The sequence below is a fragment of the Apodemus sylvaticus genome, chromosome 3 (assembly GCF_947179515.1).
Source record: "Apodemus sylvaticus chromosome 3, mApoSyl1.1, whole genome shotgun sequence".
Classification (NCBI taxonomy): domain Eukaryota; kingdom Metazoa; phylum Chordata; class Mammalia; order Rodentia; family Muridae; genus Apodemus; species Apodemus sylvaticus.
In genome coordinates, this window is record NC_067474.1 from 145,849,274 (window position 1) to 145,870,823 (window position 21,550).

Consider the following 21,550-nt stretch of genomic DNA (forward strand, 5'->3'; position numbering starts at 1 on the left):
GCTGGTCTCGAACTCAGAAATCTGCCTGCCTCTGCCTCCCAAGTGCTGGGATTACAGGCGTGCGCCACCACTGCCTGGCCTCCATGTATGCTTTTAAATTGAGACTCATTCATTCACCATTCGTTTATCCCATGACCAAGGCAACACACGGTCATTACTTTGAGTGCCGAAACTGTACTCAGAGTCTAGTTTACCTTGCTTGCTAGCTGTGATCCATTCTTCAATCTCTATGAAAAGGGTATAATCATGACGCCTGTACACAAGGTGTGTAATGAACATGAGATGGAATAATGGGGCCCAGTGTAAACAGCAGGTGCTTAGAAAATACATAGTAGCAGAGGAAATAAGCTTTGAACAAATAATGCATCCATCTGGGTCCTCTTTTAAGAAGATCTGGCATCTCGTTAACCCTCTCCAGCATCCCGGGACGCTCGAGGCAGAAAATCCTTTCTAAAATCGGTAATTCAAAGTCTCCCGGGGACTTTTTGTTTGTTTGTTTGTTTTATTTTTATTTTATTTTTTTTTTTTTTGGAGACAGGGTTTTTTCCTGTGTAGCCTGGCTGTCCTGCAACTCACTCTGTAGACCAGGCTGGCCTCGAACTCAGAAATCCACCTGCCTCTGCCTCCCAGGTGCTGGAATTACAGGCGTGCGTTACCACTGCCCGGCTTCTCGGGGACTTCATTCGCGGGGATGGCAGCTGGTCTGAGATAGGAGTTGAGCTGTCTGGTCTGGGCGGAAGCCACTACGATCTGAGCAAGATCAGGGGCTGGAGCCAGGCTGGGCTAGGAACTACATTTCCCAGAGGCTCCTTGCAGCGAGTGGATGACGCAGACGCTGGTGAGGGCGCGAGCATATATAAGCCAGGTGCAGGCCGTGTTCAGTCCTTTCTTACTTCGTCCGCGCCGTTGCTCTGTTTTTTTTTATGGCGCCTTGCAGTTTTACCCAACTTCGCCCTCCTCCTCCCAGCCCCCCCAGCTCACCGCCCTCGGCCCGCGTCTCCCGATGCTTTCTCGGAGGCTGCGGGATATGGAGCCTGCCGCAAAGGAAACCGATTTCTCCATCTCGGCGTTGGAAGCGTGGTTCATAATGGCCGCATGCGCATTGATAATTCAGCGGCCCGCGCCTTTTGACCGGTGAGTGCTGCAGGCTTGGGGGTGATGGGATCTGGTAACAGCATTTATGCCTTTAAAGGATTACGTGCTTGATGCAGTAACCTTATTAGGGATGACGCCAACTGGAAAGGCCAGTGACCATTAAGTTTGAGTGCGCTTTTGCGACCAACCTCTCCCATGTTCGGTGAAATTTGGATCCTGCCACGTGCTAGGCGATCCCTATGTCAACCATAGTTTTAAAGCCTTTAAGTAAAAAGTCATGGGGCCTGAGAGATGGCTCAGCGGTTAATACCGACTGCTCTTCCAGAGGTCCTGAGTTCAAATCCCAGCAACCGCATGGTGCTGGGAGAGATCTGACGCCCTCCACTGGAGTGTCTGAAGATAGCTACAGTCTACTTATGATTAAAAAAATGTTTAAAACGGGGCTGGAGAGATGGCTCAGCGGTTAAGAGCACTGACTGCTCTTCCAGAAGTCCTGAGTTCAAATCAGCAACCACCTCGTGGCTCACAGCCATCCCTAATGAGATCTGACATCCTCTTCTGGAGTGTCTGAAGACAGCTACAGTGTACTTACATATGATAAATAATAAAAGTAAATGTTAAAAAAACGTTTAAAAATAAGTACTCATCCTTGTTCTTTATAAATATGAAAAAAAAAACCAGGAGCTTTACCTGGCCTAGCCCTACAGAGTTGGACAAAGCTTGTGTACAACATCGGCTTTCTGTTTGCTAAAAGCCGCCATTTTATTTGGGTTACCCTGATATCTACCACACTTTAAAACGCCTTGTGTTTGGAAGCAGTAGGGTCATTAATTTGAGACTGCTTTGGATTATAGTCAGGAACTTGTCCCAATGTCTAAAGCTGCACGTACTAAGGTAAGAGCCTTTGCACCTTACAGGATTGCCGTTTTCAGGCGTTTCTTGCTAACTGGTGAGGCAGGTGGCTTGTGGGTGTGAGGTCTAGTAACCACTCACTGTGGCCCTTATCGAAGCTGCAGCTGCTTCTACATAGCTGCTGTGGTCAAAAAGGTGGCCCAGAGAAACAATTTTCCTTGACGGTCGCGGTTCTGTTTCTTGTAACTGATCTGCAACATTTTCAGGAAAAAACAGCACACCTGGTTTCTCCAGAGTGTGTAGGGATCATTATTCAAAACTAGAAGCTGTTGTGATGGCCTGAGGCTTTTATTCCCAGCAGGTGGGAGGAGGGGAGGCAGGTGAGCCCCAGAGCCCAAACTGCTAATTACAGTTAAGGCCTACATTTGAAATATCAGTACACGTTTGATATGAGCCAACAAAAAACCGTTTGGAAATTAGTTTGCCAAGCCTTCAAACATCTATTGGTGTGTGCTTGGGTCACTACCACATTCCCTGCAAGCTAAGGACTGGGACTACAGAGCAAGATCATTGTGGCTAATTCTACTGCCATTCATCTTACTGTTCAGATGAAGACTGTAGTGAGGAAAGAGACCAGAAGATAAAAGAAGACTCGGCAAAGGGCTCAGAAGGGTAAGCTTGGGGGTTTAGTTGGATTACCTGGGGAGAAAAAGCATGTTTTCCAAGGGCTGTGGCTGCTGTAGCCATTGGCTCTCCAACTGCATGCCAGAGTAACGGAGAGACTTTGACAGCCCAGGCCAGCGGTGCCTGCAGCTGCCACTCAGCTTTCCTATATATTTTGTTTGGGATCAGAGTTAGGAACTGTCACTCTGGGACACTGTCCTGTGTAATTCACAACAGACTCCTTCTGCAGGTTACACGGGAGGTTCTTGAAGAGTCTGAGGAGACAGCCTGTCGGCTCTGCCTGTTAAACAAAGGTAAAGTTGCTGTCTTGAGACAGCCTGACCCTCCGGTTTCCCTTTCCCATCGGATCTCTGTGCTGGTCTTGGTGGTCGTAAAGGAGGAAGAGTACCCTGAAGCTGGCCTCACAGCCATGCAGTCTGCTGCAGAGCAGCAGGCCAGACTCGAACATGCCTGGGCTTTGGAAAATGGGACAACTTGAATTTTAAAATGCCCTTGGGCAGTGTGTAGTATCGCTAAGTACTGCCTTTCTTTTCCTAAGGGCCATGGATCCAGTGAAGCAGCCATCATTTATGATTTGGTCTACAGTTGTTGGGTAAGTGGTAAGGAACCCTATGCTACTTTATAGCAGAATGTCAGGTTTTTATAGACTCTAGCCAACTCTGGTAATTCAGCTGTGTGTGCTGGATTAGTTACTGTTAAAACCCAACATCCTTGCCCTGTGGTTTGGCTAGACCATTACATGAGTACAATCAGACACTGGTTCATGATGAAACCCATTATCAGTGGACATCTATGGATGAGAAATGCGGATATGGGACTGAGACCAGTTCTTTGGAAAAGCTTGAGTTGGGATTGAGTTTGAGGGTGGAACTAACACAGACTTGCACTTCCTTTTCAGAAAAATTCCATAAGAGGATCACCATGGAAGCTAGCAGAATTCTTGGCTAATATTTATGCCCAAGCAGCCATTGGAATCAACAGCAATCAGATCTTTGCGTTAAAGGCCAGAAACCTCATTTTGGAAAAGTGGAATACTTTTTTTGTAACTTAATTTTTTTAATAAAAAAAAGCTTGTAAAGTGTCTCTTTGTAACTGGATTAAAAAGTGGATTTACATGCCAACTTTCTTTAGGTAGATCTCAAGGGTGCTGGAGTTTTTTTTTTTTGTTGTTGTTGTTGTTGATAAGCATACGGACAGGTTTCATAAACCTGAAATAAGCCCTCTAGCAAGGCCTGTTAGTTAACCTATAGTGGTCATTCCTAGACAGTTGGCCCACAACTTCAAGTAGTAATTTTTTCTTTTTAGTAATTATAAAACACTTTCAAAAAGTCCTGAAGCTACATCACAGCTGGGATCTCTGATGACACTGTGTCCAGGGGTTGCCAGTGACAATCCATCAGTGCATCGTACAGTTCCTCGCTCTGTTCCATGAACTCCTTGTTGGCTTCAGTGACATCTAGCTGTGGAGCTGGGTCTGCAGGAAAAGACAAGGTCAGGCAGGCTGAAACCAGGTGCGAGGGCTGGGGGGGGGCAAGCATTGGCATGGAGAGCACAGCAGCTTCTGGGGATGGCTCAGTGGTGTCCAAGGTCACTGCTTTTCCAGAGGTCCTCAGTACAAATCCCAGTGAACACAAGGTATATCACAACCATCTTATACCACCTGTCTGATAACCTGGTGTGTTTGAAGAACTTTCCTATACTTTTATATCTAAGACTTAAAATGAAGCTGGGTGGTGGTGGCGCACACCTTTAATCCCAGCATTTGAGAGGCAAAGGTAGGCAGATTTCTGAGTTCGAGGCCAGCCTGGTCTACAGAGTGAATTCCAGGACACAGAAATCCTGTCTCGGAAAAAAACAAAACAAAAAGTAAAATGAAATTTGGGTTGGAAAGCAAGTTAGTGAATCCAAAGCACCATCTTGAGAAGTGGTGGTGAAAAGAACACATTTTCAAGGCATGGTGGCTTCCCTAGAACCTCTGTCCTTGGGAAGTGGAGGAAATGGATTATGAGCTTTAACCCATCTTGATATAAAGCCAATACAGACCTGAGACAGGTTGTAGTCTGTAGTCCAGGTTGAATCTTAAACTCAGTGTTGCCTCAGCCTGGAGATAGGCTCTCTATGAAGCCTACCATGTTGAGCATAAAAGGCATTTACCAAGAGATATCCTCAGTGTGGTGTCTCAGGAGTCTTGCTGTGTGTGTGGCCCTGTCTGCTCTTGAACCAATGCTGGGTCCAAAACCTCACACCACACCAAGCTGGATTGCTTCCCACCCCATTATCCTGCCACTATGTAGTAGATCAGGCTGGCCTTAGACTCAGATACCCCTCCCTGTCTTTGCTTGGCAGGTAGTGTGTTTAAGGGCTTGTTAAATACCAGGTCTCTCTTGATACAAAGTATCAAAATGTAATCCAACTTGAACTCAAAGTAGTAATTTTATCTGAGCCTTCTGGCCTTTTAAAGCTTAACTGTGCTTTAAGGAAACTGTTGTGGGTAAATGTAGTGGTCCCGGCCATAATTTTCCTTGTAGTTTATGAAGCCCATTAATTATTCTTTGAGAATTGCACTTTTCCCTGGAATTCACTGCCCAGGCTGGCCTAGACTCCTATGCCAGCTAGGATCTTATAATGCTAATCAAAAAAGATGTCATTTCAGCCTGGCGTGGTGGCGCACGCCTGTAATCCCAGCACTTGGGAGGCAGAGGCAGGCGGATTTCTGAGTTAGAGGCCAGCCTGGTCTACAGAGTGAGTTCCAGGACAGCCAGGGCTATACAGAGAAACCACGTCTCGAACCACCCCCCCCCCCCAAAGTCATTTCAAAAATGCATAGATTGGAGGGGGCCTTAAGTTCTATGCCCAGTACTAAAAGAAAAAGCAAACAAAAAAATCATACAGACATACATGCAGACAAAACACCAAAGCACACAAAATGAAAAAACCAAATAAACAAAAAGTAACAGCGTTACTGTTACAGAGACATTGGGTGGACAGAGTGCTCCTGTCCACCCAACAGCTGAGCTCCTGGGAGAGCCCCCCCCCCCCTTCTTATCACACTGCATGGCTGGGAGTGAGTGTCGACTCCCATTAGAGCTAAAGGAAGGTGGATCTCTATGAGTTCCAGGCCAGCCTGGCCTACAGAGAAAGTTCCAGAACAGCCAAGGCCACATGGAGAATCTGTCTTCAAAAATGACAAAAAGTAAGCACATGCATCCTTGGTGTCCCTCAGCATCGGTTGAGGGCCCTGGCTGACCTGTGACAGATGACAGGCATGCAAGGACTCTTACCTTCCAGAGCATCATCCCCAACCTCTTCATATGTCTGTGAAGAGAGAACAGGAGGGTAAGGAGCCTGAGAACACCCTGTTGGCTGTGGACAGTGGGACTGGTCTCTCCAGCCCTCCCCTCTTTTCCAAAGCCCAAGCCCACGAGCACTTCCTGTGTGGAGTGGCAGTCCCTGGAGTGAAATGAGACCATGGGTTGCAAAACATGGTTACCTGCATGGTGCTCTGGGTGTAGCCATACTGGGGGTAGCTGTAGCTGTAGCTGCCTGTGTTCTGGTCATAGCCCCACTGGGCATAGTAGTTCTGGTACTGCTGGTAATACTGGTTGTAGCTGTAACTGTACATCTGGCTGTACTCAACTGGCTTCACACGGCTCCTTACGTGAAACAAAACCAGAAGTAAGAGGATGTCTCTCTTGACCAAGGACTGCGCAGGTGACCTGGGAGGGTCCAAGCCTATCATCCTGCTCACTCCCCATCCCACCCCCGACATACAGATGGGGACACAGAAGAGTGTTTTAAGTGATTAGTCCAGGGCTTCATGACTATGGAACAAACAGAGACCTAGGCAGTTTGCCTGCAGAACTCAGGTTCTTAGGAGGACGGCCTTTCCTGGCTCAGCTGTCTGCCTTGTCAGGACTCTTTTTTTTTTTTCCAAATCCTTTTTAAAAAAACGTTTGTTGGGCTGGAGAGATGGCTCGGCAGTGAGGACACTACTCTTCAAGAGGTCCTGAGTTCAATTCCCAGCAACCATATGGTGGCTCACAGCCATCTGTAATGGATCCAATACCCTCTTCTGGTGTGTCTGAGGGGAGAGACAGTGTACTCACATAGAATAAATAAATCTTTTTTTTTAAAGGTTTGTTCGTGTAATTTACGTATATGGATGGTTTGCATTGGATCTCAGTATGAGAGCTGTAAACTCTCACCATGCAGGTGCTCAGAACGGAACCCAGAACCTCTGGAAGAGCAGTCCGTGCTCTTAACCGCTGAGCCACCCCCCCAGCCCCTTTCTCAAGATCTTGGGAGACTTTTTTTTTTTTTTGACAGTTGCAAAAACTCAGGAAAACACACGATAAAAAATCTGGGCTATAGCCGGGCAGTGGTGGCGCACACCTGTAATCTCAGCACTCTGGGAGGCAGAGGCAGGCGGATTTCTGAGTTCGAGGCCAGCCTGGTCTACAGAGTGAGTTCCAGGACAGCCAGGCTATACAGAGAAACCCTGTCTTGAAAAAACCAAATCCAAAAAACAGAAACAAAAACAAAAACAAAAAATCTGGGCTAGCCAGAAAGTGGTTAACCTTTAACCCCTTTAACCTCAGCACTCGAGGCAGAGGTTGAGGACAAGCTATAGAGTGAGACAAGCGAGTTACAGAGTGAGGACAAGGCTACATATAGAAACCTCTTCCCCTCAAAATGATAAAAACATAAAATAAAAAAATTAAAAATCTGTGCTTAAGATGATTCAAGATAGATTTCAAACTTCAGACTAGGACATCGCCTTGCCTGCACTGAAGCAGCCTTACTGTCTGCAGGAATGAATGAATACAGTCTTGCACATGCTAAGCTCCCCCATCCCCAGCTGCCTTATTTGATGAGTTTACTTGGGATTTGGACTTGATTTTTGCAGTGCTGAGGATATATATGCAATAGAGGTATTATTTATCATTCCTATTATGCCAACGAGAAAGCTGACCCTCTGAATAGTTTGGAATCTGCAGATGGCTCAGTGGATAAAGATGTGTAAGCCCGACAGCCCAGAACCAGATGGAAGAACCAGCTCTGGAGATGCAGCTAACCTCTACCTGTGCTTAGTGGGCCGTGCACATTGTTGGGGACACACGCACATACTATATAGTAAGTAAAATGATTTAAAATGTCTTGAAAATTAAAAAATTAAGCCAGGTGTGATACTTTAATGCCAGCCCGTGGAAGGCAGAGGCAGGGCTAAATTGTCTGAACATCTGGGGGCAGGGAGGGAGAATAAAGACCAGTGGTCTGCCTGAGGCCAATTGCAGGACCAGGGCTACACACAATTCTCACGTTCCTTTCTTCTTTAGGTCCTGTGACTGACGCCATTGCCAACCAAAGACGGGATGCCAGGTCTACAAAGGATCCACTGCTTTCAAAGCCATGTATGGTGAAACCTCAGAATCAAGCCCATTACCATCTAAGTGTAATCCTAACTGAGAAAATCTTAGGAACACAAGTGAAGCTCAAGCAAATGACAATGGGTTTCCACTCGTGAATGTGAGCTAAGAGTAGCCTGTGACACCAGAAACATGAAAGGGCCAGAGGCTGATTCCTCCTTGCAGCTGGTGACTCACAAGAATCACATCTCCTCAGGATTCGCACATTCCATTGCTATGCTCACCAAGCCACACAGGAAGCTGTTAGCATGAGCTGAACAGACACCAGGCAGGGCAGAGGCAGCAACACTGACTGAGCACTTTTAAGCTCCCTTCTTAGGGAAGGGGACTCAGCTACTGCTAAGCAAAACCAACTGCTGATTACTGAAGCACCCAGCTATAGACCAGGATGCCTCTCGGCAGGCTGCAGACACAGTCCTGCCTGCCAAGTGCTGGGCAGGTCTACCCACTAGTCACCATTTTGACCCCTCCTCTAGGAATCTATTGATCTTTACCAGTGTTGACAGTAACTGCAGTTCATCTTCCTCACCTGGGCTCCTTATGTCCCCTCCAGGCTCTCTCCAGGGCCTGCCAATCCTTATCCTAAGGGCTTGAGGGCACCTCCCCAGGGGTGGGCATGGATTACTAACAACAGTGTTCATTCAGTGTGGCACAGAGAGAACAAATTAGAAGTTTGCAGATGAACCCTTGTTTCTGTTTATAGCTATACTGGCAGAGTCTGATTATGGAACAAACAAGAATATACCAGAAACAGCCAAAGTGAAGGACAACAGAGGGACTGCTGGACAGAACTTATAAAGGCTACGCTGCAGTATTTAAACATAAAATCATAGACAGGAGTATGCTTCAGTGAAGAGAATGTGAGGTCTAATACCCACTGCCACCAAACAGCAAACAAACCCACATTCATATAAGCGTGTGACTGCATGGAAAAGTGTGTATATAAAATAAGCTAAAGAAAAAAATACATACTCTTATGAAATTCAAAACTGAGTATAAGGCTCTGGGTTTGAATCTCAGGGTTACAAGAAATAAATCCTACCACTTGTAACTGACTTATATGTAGCATATGATCTTGGAAGGAAGTTGAGAGATAATAATTATTTTTTACATTTTCAGTCTGCTTCTCTGTATCAAAGGGCTTTATAGCACTGTCCTGGAGTCTGTCTGTCCCATCTCAGCCCCCAGTCCTGGAATTACAGGCGTTTGGCACTAATTCTGGTACTACAGCCAATTCAGAATGATGAAGTAAGGACTTATACGTGGTGTTTCTGTGTGGAGTGTGTACTGAGGGCAGAAGAGGGTATCAGATCCCCTGGGGCTAAAGTCAGAGGTGGCTGGGAACAGCTCAAAGTGGGTGCTGGGAGAGGAACTTAGGTCCTCTGGAAGAAGATCCCTCTAGACCTGCGACTTCCTTTAAACAGTCTTTCTCTGCTGGGCCTCCTGGCCACACACACCCTTACTCTGATCACTTTGATCTGAACATTCAAGTCTCTGTAGCTTCAACAGGACCATGCGGAAGGTCTATCCTGAAGTTTGGCTGCCCTTGTTCCTTCTGCCAGTGGCAGGGGTGTGCCACCTGAGTCCTAGCTTCAGGGCTGCCCAGTAGCACCCAGTGGCATCCCTGACTATGGCTACTTGGGTGCTATTAGCATATCCTGTTATTTTCAGATCCCACCAACGCCCCCTAATGGGTGAAATCTCCACCTGCTGGAAAGCACTACATGGCTGAAGGATAAGAAAGGTCACTCAGGGGCCAGGCCAGGTGGCACACACCTGGAAAGGCAGCACTTGGAGGCAGAGGTAGGCGGGTCTCTGTGAGTTCCAGATGTCATTGATGGAAAAACTGTTTTGTGTTTGTGTAAGATACGCGCTTGGACTCATAAGAGCTTTCTACTGACCTAGCGTGACAGTTAACAGTGAGATGTAGTATTTCCGAAGCTGTTTAGAATTCTTTTTCCTTTTTTTCTTTTCTTTTCTTTTTTTTTTTGGTTTTTCGAGACAGGGTTTCTCTGTGTAGCCCTGGCTGGCCTTGAACTCAGAAATCTGCCTGCTTCTGCCTTCCAAGTAGAATTTTTTCTTTCTTTCTTTCTTTTTCTTTTTTCTTTTCTTTTTTTTTTTTTTGGTTTTTTTGGAGACAGGGTTTCTCTGTATAGCCCTGGCTGTCCTGGAACTCACTCTGTAGACCAGGCTGGCCTCGAACTCAGAAAGCCGCCTGCCTCTGCCTCCCAGAGTACTGGTATTACAGGTGTGCACCACCACCGCCCAGCTGAATTCTTTTTCTTAAAACAATTTATTTATCATTATTTTATATGCACTGGTGTTTTGCCTGCATGTATATCTGTGGGAAAGTGTTAGATCCTCTGGAACTAGAGTTATAAATGGTTGTGAGCTGCTACATGGGTCCTGGGAATTGAACCTGGGACCTCTTGGAAAGCAGTCGGTGAACTTAACTGCTGAGCCATCTCTGCAGCCTCAACTGTTTAGAGTTCTTAGCCAGTCATTCCCCTGCAACAGACCCTAACAGGAACTTTGGGAGCCTCAATATAAAAAGGATAAAATCGAAAGAAAAATTTCCCCTTTCCTTTCTTCTACCTAATTCTATAGATAATTTTCCAATAGCAGCTGTTGGGCAAAAAATCAGGACACACCAATCAGCATTCCCCTGTCCCTACCTCAGTGTCTGACTCCCTAGCTTCCAGGGGTGTGGCTACACTAGTTTGTCTCCCACACCCAGCCCGGCCAAAGCACAGGATAACCGTGACCTCTGCCCCTCTGCCCCTCTGCCCCTCTACAGCGTCAACCGTCCTGACTCACTCTCTGCAGGACTCACGCTTTAGGGATGGCCACACTCAGCCGCACAGGTTTACACCCCAGTCCCACTGCTCCCTGGCACTCCGTCAAGGCTCGCTTCTGTTCCAACTCATCTGTGAATTTCACAAAACCATAGCCCCTGGAAGGAGAGAAAAACCAACACACCACTCAGACCAGTGCGACGAAGCCTACAGGAAGAAACATGGACAGGAGGGGTGGGGAAGGAGGTGGGCTGGAGCAGGAAGGAGGAAGGGTGAGGGAGTCAGCGTCAGGCACAGTATGATGCCGACATGGAGGAAAGTCTTTTGTCTAGGTCTCCCCATTCTCCTCCACACTGTCACCTAGGGCTCCTTCCCAAACAGGAGCTTCCCTACCAAATTACTGTCACCACCGGGTAGCTGTGGGGGCGGGGGACGGCAGCCTGCAGACTTTCTACTTTCCGCTGTGTAGTGCTAGGCATGTGGGAAAGTGCTTGTGGACATACCTCGTTCCTGCTCCTCAGAGGGAGGTCAGACTCTACTTAGGGACACCCGACACCTGACGTGAGTGAGCACCTACTATGTACTCCTAGCACTGGTGAGCAGGCCCCATGTGTTGGCGAGGCGTCCAGGACATTCTCAGTATCTCACCACAGAGTTGCTACCCACACTAAAGAGCAGCCTTAAGCTTCAGAGAGGTTTGAAAACTTGACAGAAGTCACACACAACAAAACCAGGCCTTTACTCTAGGTCACACTCCCAAAGCCTGAGAGTAAGGACTACATTAAGCAAGAGTCAGCCTTTTAGCTGCTGCTGGTGGTGCATGCCTGTGATTCTAGTACTGAGGAAGCTGAGTATGGGGAATTGTGAGTTCGAGGCCAGCTATGGCCACATGGAAGAAAAAAACGTGGAAGACGAGACTGAGGACGTGGCTCAGGCAGGACTCCTGGCTTAGCACACTAAGTACTTGGGTACAACCCTGAGTACTGAAATAAAAAAAGGACAAGCCTTTTTTGGGATAGGGTGTATGGCTGGGTTCAGTTCTATGCACAGTTAAGAAAATAACAAGAACCAACCAACTTTCCTTCCTTCCTGGAGTTGGGAAATCAAACTCAGGATTTTGTCCACACTACAGAAGCTGAACTACATCCTAGACTTTTGGTTGTCATTATCTTTTTTTTTTTTTTGGTTTTTTGGAGACAGGGTTTCTCCGTGTAGCCCTGGCTGTCCTGGAACTCACTCTGTAGACCAGGCTGGCCTCAAACTCAGAAATCTGCCTGCCTCTGTCTCCCAAGTGCTGGGATTACAGGCGTGCGCCACCACTGCCTGGCTGGTTGTCATTATCATCATTATTATTATTGACAGGGTTTCTCTAGTGTAGTCCTCATACTCAGGCTGTCCTGGAACTTGCTTTGTGGAGTAGGTTGTCACCTTTATTTTTCTGAGACAGTTTTTTTTTTTTTTAAAGAATTATTTATTTATTTTGTGTATATGAGTACACTGTAGCTGTCTTCAGACACACCAGAAGAGAGCACAGGATCCCATTACAGATGGTTGTGAGCCACCATGTGGTTGCTGGGAATTGAACTCAGGACCTTTGAAAGAGCAGTCGGTGCTCTTAACCACTGAGCCATCTCTCTAGCCCGTCTGAGACAGTTTACTAAGTTGCCTAGACTGCCCTTCAGCTCGCTGTGTGGCATACAGAGGCCCCGAAGTGGCAATCTTTGTGCTTTGGCAGAGCAGATGAGATTATAGAGCTGTGGCCACAAGTTCATCTTGACTTTTCTTGTGTTATATTTTTAAGGTGGGGTCTTGCTATGTAGTTTAAGCTGACTTCAGTTCAAAATCCTTAGTTTCCACCCTCCAATGACAAGTCTCTCCATTTTAAAATGGAAAGTTCCTTTTTCTTTTTTTTGGGGGGGGGGGAAGGGGTTTGTATTAAAACCTTAGTAACAGAGATAATTACAGCAACAAATAGCTATTTATTACTTCCCCTAATCCATTTTTTTTTTTTTTTTTTGGTTTTTCAAGACAGGGTTTCTCTGCGTAGCCCTGGCTGTCCTGGAACTCACTCTGTAGACCAGGCTGGCCTTGGACTCAGAAATCCACCTGCCTCTGCTTCCCAAGTGTTGGGATTAAAGGCATGTGCCACCACTGCCCGGCCACTTCCCCTAATCCTTATGTCAATCCTTAAGTGCTATTATTAGATTGCCTCAATTTATAGATTAGAAAATAGTCAGGGACTATCTGTAACTTGTCTAGTGCACAGTCCTTTAGGTTCAAACCAGGTTGCCTGGCTGGCAAGCTTGTACTCTGAGCAGCCACCCTCCCTGGTGTCCCTACAATACTCCCCCCAGGGGGTAAGAAGCACAACAAAGAGGTAACAGAAATAGCAGGTAAGGCCTTACTTAGACACGCCTGTCTGGTCCAAAACCACCTTGCCTCCCCGGCAGGAGGGGTAGACTTTGACAAAGAACTCATACAGCATGCCATCGTCCACGTCTGGGGTCAGGTCCCCCACAAACAGGGAGTACTCAGGGCTGAGAGAAGAGAAGAGGCGGCAAACAGTCAAACCCCCGCTGTCGGTGTCTGAAATCTCCTTTCTCCACCTCTCTCTTCTAAAACAAAAATGATTGTTATGGAGTCCAGGCTGGCCTCAAACTCCCAGCAATCCTCCTGCCAAAGCCTCCTGAGTGCTGAGTGACAGGCACATTGCCACTGGCAAAGAGTTATGGAAATAGTACCATGTCCTAAATGTTCCAGACACTGCACAGAACTTGTCTGTCTTTTAAGCGTAAGAGCTCTGTGACTATGAGGTCAGCCAGATCTACAGAGCAAGTTCCAGAGGCAGGCCGACCTCTACAAATTCTAGTCCAGCCAAGGGTACACAGTGGAACCTGTTTTAAAAAAAAGGGAGCAAGCCAGGGAAAAGAGCAAAAGAGAGAGAGAATGATCAGACTAAGGGACAGACCAGAGTCATATGCAAGGGCTAAAACAAAGAAAAATCACTAAACGTGTTAAATGTAATGATAAAATAAAACAAGACCCTTATCTCCTAAAAAACTAAAGCTTAGTCAAGATGAAATGCTCAAACTCTGTTGGAACATGGCCAGCAAACTTCTTCTAGAAATGTTTACAAAGTTATTTCATGTGAGATTCAGTTTTTGTTTGATGCCACCAGGTCTTATTTTCAGGTATGATACATATTCTTTGTATACAATTAGAATATAACAACTCACAAAGAAACTGGACAGTGGTGGTGCACACCTTTGATCCCAGCACCAAGGAGGCAATGGTGGGTAGACCTGGTCTACAGAGTGAGTTCCAGGACAGTCAGGGCTGCACAGAGAAACCCTGTCTCGAAAAGCCAAAATAAATAAACAACACATAAACCAACCAACCAAAATCTCACAAAAAATAAAATCAAATTAGTGGCCAGGTATGGCAGCCTATGCCCAGGGAAAGAGAAGAGGATCACAAGGTCAAGGCCCGCTGCAGCTCAACAGCTCAAAGGTGGCCCTACTCATGAGACCTTGTCTCCATACCTATATATGTGGCAGAGATGAGCTCTATGGGAGCGATACACTCTCTTACGTGCTGAACCATCTCTCTAGCCCACTGTTCACCCTATGAAACAGTCTCATATAGGTCAGGCTAGCCTCAATCTCCTTATTTTGCTTAGGATGCCCTAGAACATCTGATCTACCTGCACCACCTCCCATGTGCTAGGATTATAAGCATGTGTCTCTATGCCACTTTATGTGGTGCTGGGCTTGGAACCCAGGGCTCCTTGGGTAAACAACTGCATGATGAGCTATATCCCCAGCCCTGTCATTTCCTTTGAACTTATAAAACTTCAGTATGAACCATTATATTTCATTTCTGCAATTTTTAGTTCTCATATATTACCCAAACTGGATGTAGTGAATCTCACCTGTAAATCTAGGCCGTCAGGGGCTACAGTAGGAGTCTGAGGTCAGCCTAGGCAACACAGCCATAGTGCCAACACCATGATGTCAGGTCTAGAACATGATTTGTGAGCAGTCCAGTAAATAAATGTATTATAGCCGACCCACTGCCTATTATCGGGCTATCTGGGATCCTCTCAGCATTTCTCATCACACACATTTTAATGAGTACTTTGTGAGGCTGCTCCTTTCACACAGTCATGAATGTATTCACATTCTGAAGAGCGGAACTCTGCAGGCGATAAACTTTCCTTGTAACAAGCTTGGAAAGCCTCTGAGAAACTGTCTAGAGTTTTTTGAAAACTCTTTAGCCTAAGGAGTGCAACTCAGTGTTTTCTGAGTGAGCGTCTCACTATGTGGCCCTGGCTAGCTTAGAACTCACTATGTAGACACGATGACCACCGTTGTCATCTTCCTCTTGTCTCTACCTCCCGAGTGCTAAGAGCAGGGCTGCCAGGGCGCCACCAGGCCTGACCACAGTGCCATCTTCAGAGGCTGCGATGGGGTTGAAGTTTGTTGTTGCTAAATGAGAAGCCCTGGGACACAGGCAGGATTGCTTCCAACGTACAAATGCAAATCTGGACTGCCTAGTCTAGCAGTTAAATCCCTACTGTTAAATCCCTAACTCTGTAGACAAATACTTCCAGATAGCCACTGGAAATTCACTGAAAAAAAACCAAAAAACCCTAAAATCAGGCTGAGGGAGGATCAGAGAGAGGACATGGCCCTGCCAGGCATGGCGGCACACATCCACGGTATTAGGAGGGCTGCTGTGAGCTGAGGCTAGTCTGGGCAACCCAGTGAATAGGACATTGCGGGTTACAGAATGAAAACCTGTCTCAATAAAACAAAAAATAATTCCAGGGGGCAGTGGTGCAAACCTTTAATCCAAGAACTTGGGAAGCAGGGCAGGCAGATCTCTAAGTATGAGGCTATCCTGGTATACACTGTGAGTTTCAGGACTGCCTGGGTTACATAGAGAAATCGTATCTAACAAACAAACAAACAAACAGGGAGCAGAGCTGAGGAGAGTCTTTGCCTTCTGTAGTGGTTCGAGTAAGAAAGCCCCTCCCTGCCCCCCATAGGCGCATATCTTTGAATGCTTAGTCTCAGGGAGTGGAACTCTTTGGTAGGATCAGAAGGACCAGGAGGTGTGGCCTTGTTAACAGAAGTGTGTCACTGGGCTTCACTTTCAAAAGCCCATGCCAAGTCCAGTCAGTCTCTTTCTCCTCAGCTACTCTCCGGCAATGCCCGCTGCCAGGCTCCTGCCATGACAGTGGACTACACCTCTGAAACTCTAAGGAAGGCCCAGGTAAGAGCTGCGTTGGTCATGGTGCTCTCGTCACAGAAACAGAACAGTGACTGGGACACTTTTCACGCACAGCGCGCAGGGCTCCATTGGCAGCACTATGCACCTCTAACAGTTTCTACATGGGGCGGGAGCACACACATCAGTCCCAGCACGTGGGAGGCAGCCGGAAGCAGAGGATTAGAATTTAAGGTCACCCTCAACTACACAGGGAGCTTGAGGCCAGTCTGGAATAAATGAGACTGTGTCCTGTGCCATCCAAAGAAGGAAAGACATTGCCCTGACACAATGGAGGCCAGGGAGTAGGACAGTGTCCTTCAGAAGGCAGCAAATTACCACAGGTTAAATTCTCTACCATCCTATGGCAATAATAGGCACAGTGACATCTTGTGCCTGTCTAGACACACACTGGGGCTTGACCTACATTTGGGCGGCTCCTTACTTACCTATTGTCTGGTTGTTTCCCATAAGTGGCATAATTCAGTTTAAAACGTTTTGCCTGGAAATTAAAAAAACACAGGGACAAACTAAAACAGAGAAGGATCTTTCAAAAGCCAAACAATATTTGAAGAAAACTGAAATAAATTACCTTGGCCAAAACATCTCCCCCTCTCTAAGCCTCAGCTTTTCTGCTGTATAACATGAAGGGCTTGCAGGGTTGACCTTTAAGGGCACGGCCAGCTCCAGGGTCCTATGAGCCCAGGTGTGCCGGCTGTAAGCTACGGAACTGTGGGAAGAGCAGATGTAACCCTCCTGAGATGTGTCTTTGCTGCTACCAGCCTGTTCCAGATTCTCAATCAGGCAAAAGACTTAAAGAGTGTTGGCTGGGATTGAACCCAGGGCCTTGGGCATGCTAGGCAAACACTCTGCCATTGGGCTACAGCCTGGTGTTGGGTCTTCTGCCATAAAGGCAGTGCTGCGGAGGGAGGGGCTGGCTGTCTTCTGTAATCCTGGCCCTGCATTGCCTTCAGCGAGTCACTGCACCTCACTGAGCTTCCGGTTCCTGGTTGATCACAGATAACAGTACCTATGGTGCAGGTGGCTACAGGATTAAGTGAAACGCGGTATGTATCCGGTGGCAAGTTACTACAAGGTAGCAATTAAAGACAACAAAAATGGCAAGGCCTTCATCATCCAAGCATCCTTACAGGTGTGGCTCCCGGGAGGGGTTTCCCATTAATTTTATGTAAACACTTCTCGGCAGTGGCCAAATCTGCGAATTCCACAAAGCAGTAGCCAGCTGGGATTCTGGAAGCAAGCAGAGAAGGAGCGATGAGGGTGCCCAGGTATGTTTAGGCTTGAAGAGAGGAAAAAATTGGATTCTTTTTTTTTCATCTCTCCTTTTCTGTTAAGACAGTAAAGACAGTATCTTACTATATAGCTCTATATTGTCTGTAGCTCTCTCTGTAGACTAGGCTGCTTTAACCTCACAGAGATCCACCTGCCTCTGCCTTCCAAAGGCTGGGATGAAAGGTGTGTGCCCCACAACCCAGCATGAAAAAATGGTTTTCAAAAATTGTTTTTTTTCTGATAGACCCACACTATTTTTATTCCACTCTATATTCCAGATCAGAAATAACTGTAAGTACAAGGACAGCGAATCCAGCCAGTCCCTGACTGATTAATAACTGACGGACTAATTAATGTCTGTCACATTACCTGTGATGAAATACTGCCAAAAAACCTTAATGTGACCACTCGACCCTTCAGATCCTTTGTCTAGCTTACAGGACATGAAGAATAGACTCAGAGGAAATACCAGAATAAATTAATCAAGAAGATGATTTTTACTTACTTAAAATGCCTACATTAAGCTGGGCAGTGGTGGTGCACACCTTTGATCCCAGCACTCAAGAGTCAGAGGCAGGTGGATCTCTGTAAATTTCAGGCCAGCCTAGTCACAGACCCCAAGTTTCAGGATAGCCAAGGCTACAAAGAAACCCTGTTTTAAGCCAGGCAGTGGTGGCACACGCCTGTAATCCCAGCACTCTGGGAGGCAGAGGCAAGTGGATTTGTGAGTTCGAGGCCAGCCTGGTCTACAGAGTGAGTTCTAGGACAGCCAGGGCTATACAGAGAAACCCTGTCTCGAAAAAACCAAATCAAAAAAAAACCAAAAAAAAACCCAACCCTGTTTTGAAAAGCAAAATAAAACAAAACAAAAGCTAACAGTCCACATTAAGGCTCCTGCCTAGTACATGAAAGGGCGCAGATTCCTTATTCAGTTTGGAGGCAGGAGGGTGCCGTGGAAAAACAAAAGGCTGCCTCGTGTGTCATAACTCTGGAGCTCACGAGGACAGCACCTGCTGAGGTCAGGACACTTTAAACTCCCAAACTAGAAGCTGAGGCCAGAGGACTGCCTCCAGCTCCATGCCAGTCCTGAAAATGAGGCCCTGTCTTTTACAGTTTTTGTTTGAGACAAGTTCTCACTACAGAGTCCTGGCTGTCCTGGGACTCAGTATGTAGACTGCGCTGGCCTTGAACTCAATAGAGATCTACCTACCTCAACTTCTGCCTCCAGAGTGCTGGGATTAAAGGCATGTCCTACCATGTCCAGATCTTCTTAAAATTCTTTAATATCTGTATTACTTGAGAAGTCTTTTGAGACAGGGTCTCACCATGTCACCTTTGCCTTGTGACCTCCCAATACTGGGGTTAAAGGCATGTGTGCACCACAAAGCAGCAATTATTTGAGAATTCTATGAAATGTTATCATGGGTCCAAGGTTTCCAATTCAGGTCAAGAGCTTGTCACCTGTTGGGCCACCTCACTGTCTACCCCCAACTTTGTGCTTCTGAATGCTCCTAAGTTCTTTTAAAAAAAAAAGGTGGTGGTGGGAGAAGTGTGCATGAGATCGCACATACTCAAAACTATATACAGGCCATATGGTTTGGCAGTTATGAGCTGTGTACACCTCTTCCAAGGGACCTCAGTTAGGTATCCAGCAACCACGGAGGGGAATGTCACAGAATTTGACCCCTCTGGACTCCATGGGCACCTGCACTCTTGCATGCCCTGTCCTCCACATACATAATCAAACATAATCAAATGGGTTTTTTGTTTTTTGAAGACGGGGTTTCTCGGTGTAGCCCTGGCTGTCCTGGAACTCACTCTGTAGACCAGGCTGGCCTCAAACTCAGAGATCCACCTGTGTCTGTCTCCCAAGTGTTGGGGTTAAAGGTGTACACCACCACTTTAGGCATTAAAATAAATCTTAAAAAAAAAGTGGGCCGGGCGGTGGTGGCACACACCTGTAATACCAGCACTCTTGGGAGGCAGAGGCAGGCGGATTTCTGAGTTCGAGGCCAGCCTGGTCTACAGAGTGAGTTCCAGGACAGCCAGGGCTATATCAAGAAACCCTGTCTGGGGGGGAGGGGGGAGTGGGACTAGAGAGATGGCTCAGTGGTTAAGAGCAACGACTGCTCTTCCAGAGGTCCTGAGTTCAATTCCCAGCAACCACATGGTGGCACATAACCATCTGTAATGGGATCCAATGCCCTCCTCTGGTGTGTCTGAAGAAAGTGACAGTGTATACTCACATCGAATAGATAAATCTTAAAAAAAAAAAAAAAAGCCAGTATTGCTAGGACACCTTGTGGTTGTGGCACTTGGGAAGCAGAGGCAGGGTTGTCAAAAGTTTGAGGCCAGCCTATAGTACTACAGGAAAACTTTGTTTCAAGGTAAAATAAAATAAAGATAAATGAAACACACAGTAACTTAGGAAAGATCATACAACAGTTTTTAAAAACAGGTTCCAGCACCCTGCCCTGAATCAGTGGGGATCCTGGCACCTGAAATACTCAATGCTTCTGCTCAGTATTTCTTTGACTATTCCTGGTGATGTTGAGAAAGCCTTACTCCTGCCATATATATTCCCTTGAATCACAGCAGCAGCAGGTTCTATTAATTGAGAAACGGAAAGATGAAAAGGGCGGTGTACCCAGTGAGGCGGTTTCGGATAATTTTGACGCTCATCACGGTCTCTCCCATGGTGGCAAAGGCTCTAGAGATGAAGTTCTCATCCATGTAGGATTCCAGCTGCATAAAAACCAGAGCAGAGAGGCTCATGCCCATGTCCAGGAGCCAATAGGGGATGGAGCCCCTCCCACTCCTGTCCAGGCCCCTCCCACTCCGTCCAGGCCCCTCTCCACTGCACTACAGAGACAAGCTTTCTACCACAGAAGGGGGCATGGTTCCAAGCAACTCCTTCAAATCGCTCCCCTTGCGGGGAGGCGTGGCACACGCCCTTAATGCCAGCACTAGGGAGGCAGTGACAGGCAGATCTCTGTGAGTCTACAGAATGAGTTCCAGGACAGACAGAACTATGTGAGGGACCCCATCTCAAAAACAACAGAAGAAAAAACAAACAAAATAGTTCCCTTTATAGATCTCCCTGTGCTTCTGGTCCTAGAAACACAGAAATCCTCAATTCTTAGGGTTCCTCCCACTCCATCCCAAAAATCTTTTCTTTCCCAAACTGGAAACGGGGACTCCAGAACCTCTAACCCATAGATTCAGCATCTGAGGAATCTTCATTCTGATGCCCAGACTCCCCTTTCAAAGCCTGGGTGAGCAGGCCTCGCCACGAAGCCCAAGCTGGCTTTGAACTCACTATGGAGTCTCGAACTTGAGGCGATCCTCCCGCTTCTGCCTCACCAAGTGCAGGGATTAAGGCATGGGCCACCACACTCCACCTGGCTTCCCTGTCACCAAACCCCTTCCCGTTCACCGCCACCTTCCGGGGATCCGAAGGCCCTTAGCCCTCAGGCCCTTCCTCCCGCCTACGACTCGAAATCCTCTGGTTCCCTCAGAGCAGCGGCGGCCCTGACTCACGTCTCCCATCCATAGGCTGGCGGCCATCCCGCACCCGGGCGGGACCGTGCGGGCCTGTGGCGCGCACCCGCGCCGGTCTGCTCGACCAAGCCCGCCCAGAGTCTACGCCTGCGGCAGCTCCTGCGCACACGCGCCCGGGCGGCCAGACGCGCGGATCCGGGTTTTCAGCTTCCGGCTACCAGGGGGCGTGACTTCCACAAGGGCAGGGGGCGTGGCTTCCACAGGGTAGGGGCGTGGCTTCGGCTGGGGCGCAGTTAAGCCTGGCTGGCACCTGCTCTGGACTGTCTCTGTGGGGCGGACTGCGCAGCTCTTGAATAAAACCGCGCAAATGCTTCTATAATGAGAGAGGTAAGGTTTGCTCTCTGTAGGGAATTCCAAGCATAAGCACGCAAGGACAGTTAGTGACGGAACCTCTCTGGGTGCGCGGAGGATAAGCTTCGGTGGGACTATGGAGGAGCTGCGCGCGGCCGCACATCCCAGAGAGGGCTTTTTGGAAGATGTAGTGGGATTCTTCATTTTCCTAAATCCTGAGGCTGAGAGGACTAAAGGACGGCTCTCGATGATACAGTGTCCTAGCATGCATCATTTTGTGTG

At 47.4% G+C, this 21,550-nt stretch overlaps 1 protein-coding gene, 1 long non-coding RNA gene and 4 other non-coding genes across 10 annotated transcripts; 5 read left to right on the top strand and 1 right to left on the bottom strand.

The window, feature by feature from the left end:
• The first annotated feature begins 889 nt into the window (after window positions 1–889).
• Window positions 890–3,712, top strand: LOC127681386 (uncharacterized). Of its 2 annotated transcripts, none has more exons than XR_007977114.1 (5): window positions 890–1,134; window positions 2,556–2,619; window positions 2,861–2,924; window positions 3,170–3,230; window positions 3,530–3,712. It is a non-coding gene; the product is annotated as an uncharacterized LOC127681386 (long non-coding RNA). The 2 variants fall into 2 exon arrangements; XR_007977113.1 differs by having other exon boundaries at window positions 3,170–3,223.
• LOC127681887 (small nucleolar RNA SNORA16B/SNORA16A family) lies at window positions 2,089–2,225 on the top strand. The gene has a single exon (XR_007977232.1). It is a non-coding gene; the product is annotated as a small nucleolar RNA SNORA16B/SNORA16A family (small nucleolar RNA).
• On the top strand, window positions 2,658–2,784 carry LOC127681895 (small nucleolar RNA SNORA44). The gene has a single exon (XR_007977238.1). It is a non-coding gene; the product is annotated as a small nucleolar RNA SNORA44 (small nucleolar RNA).
• On the top strand, window positions 2,952–3,081 carry LOC127681900 (small nucleolar RNA SNORA61). The gene has a single exon (XR_007977243.1). It is a non-coding gene; the product is annotated as a small nucleolar RNA SNORA61 (small nucleolar RNA).
• Window positions 2,997–21,126, bottom strand: Trnau1ap (tRNA selenocysteine 1 associated protein 1). 4 transcript variants are annotated; one of them, XM_052177579.1, is made up of 9 exons: window positions 20,957–21,126; window positions 20,064–20,161; window positions 17,275–17,374; window positions 16,573–16,625; window positions 13,258–13,389; window positions 10,891–11,010; window positions 6,122–6,284; window positions 5,913–5,946; window positions 2,997–4,105 (listed from the first exon to the last, which is right to left on the bottom strand). In XM_052177579.1, the coding sequence occupies exons 1-9, from the start codon at window positions 20,981–20,983 to the stop codon at window positions 3,969–3,971; spliced, it is 864 nt and encodes a 287-aa protein (XP_052033539.1). In that variant the 5' UTR covers window positions 20,984–21,126; the 3' UTR covers window positions 2,997–3,968. The 4 variants fall into 4 exon arrangements, with proteins under 4 accessions (XP_052033539.1, XP_052033542.1, XP_052033540.1 ...); XM_052177582.1 differs by lacking the exon at window positions 13,258–13,389; XM_052177580.1 differs by lacking the exon at window positions 10,891–11,010.
• Window positions 3,387–3,460, top strand: LOC127682000 (small nucleolar RNA SNORD99). The gene has a single exon (XR_007977308.1). It is a non-coding gene; the product is annotated as a small nucleolar RNA SNORD99 (small nucleolar RNA).
• Window positions 21,127–21,550: the final 424 nt, after the last annotated feature.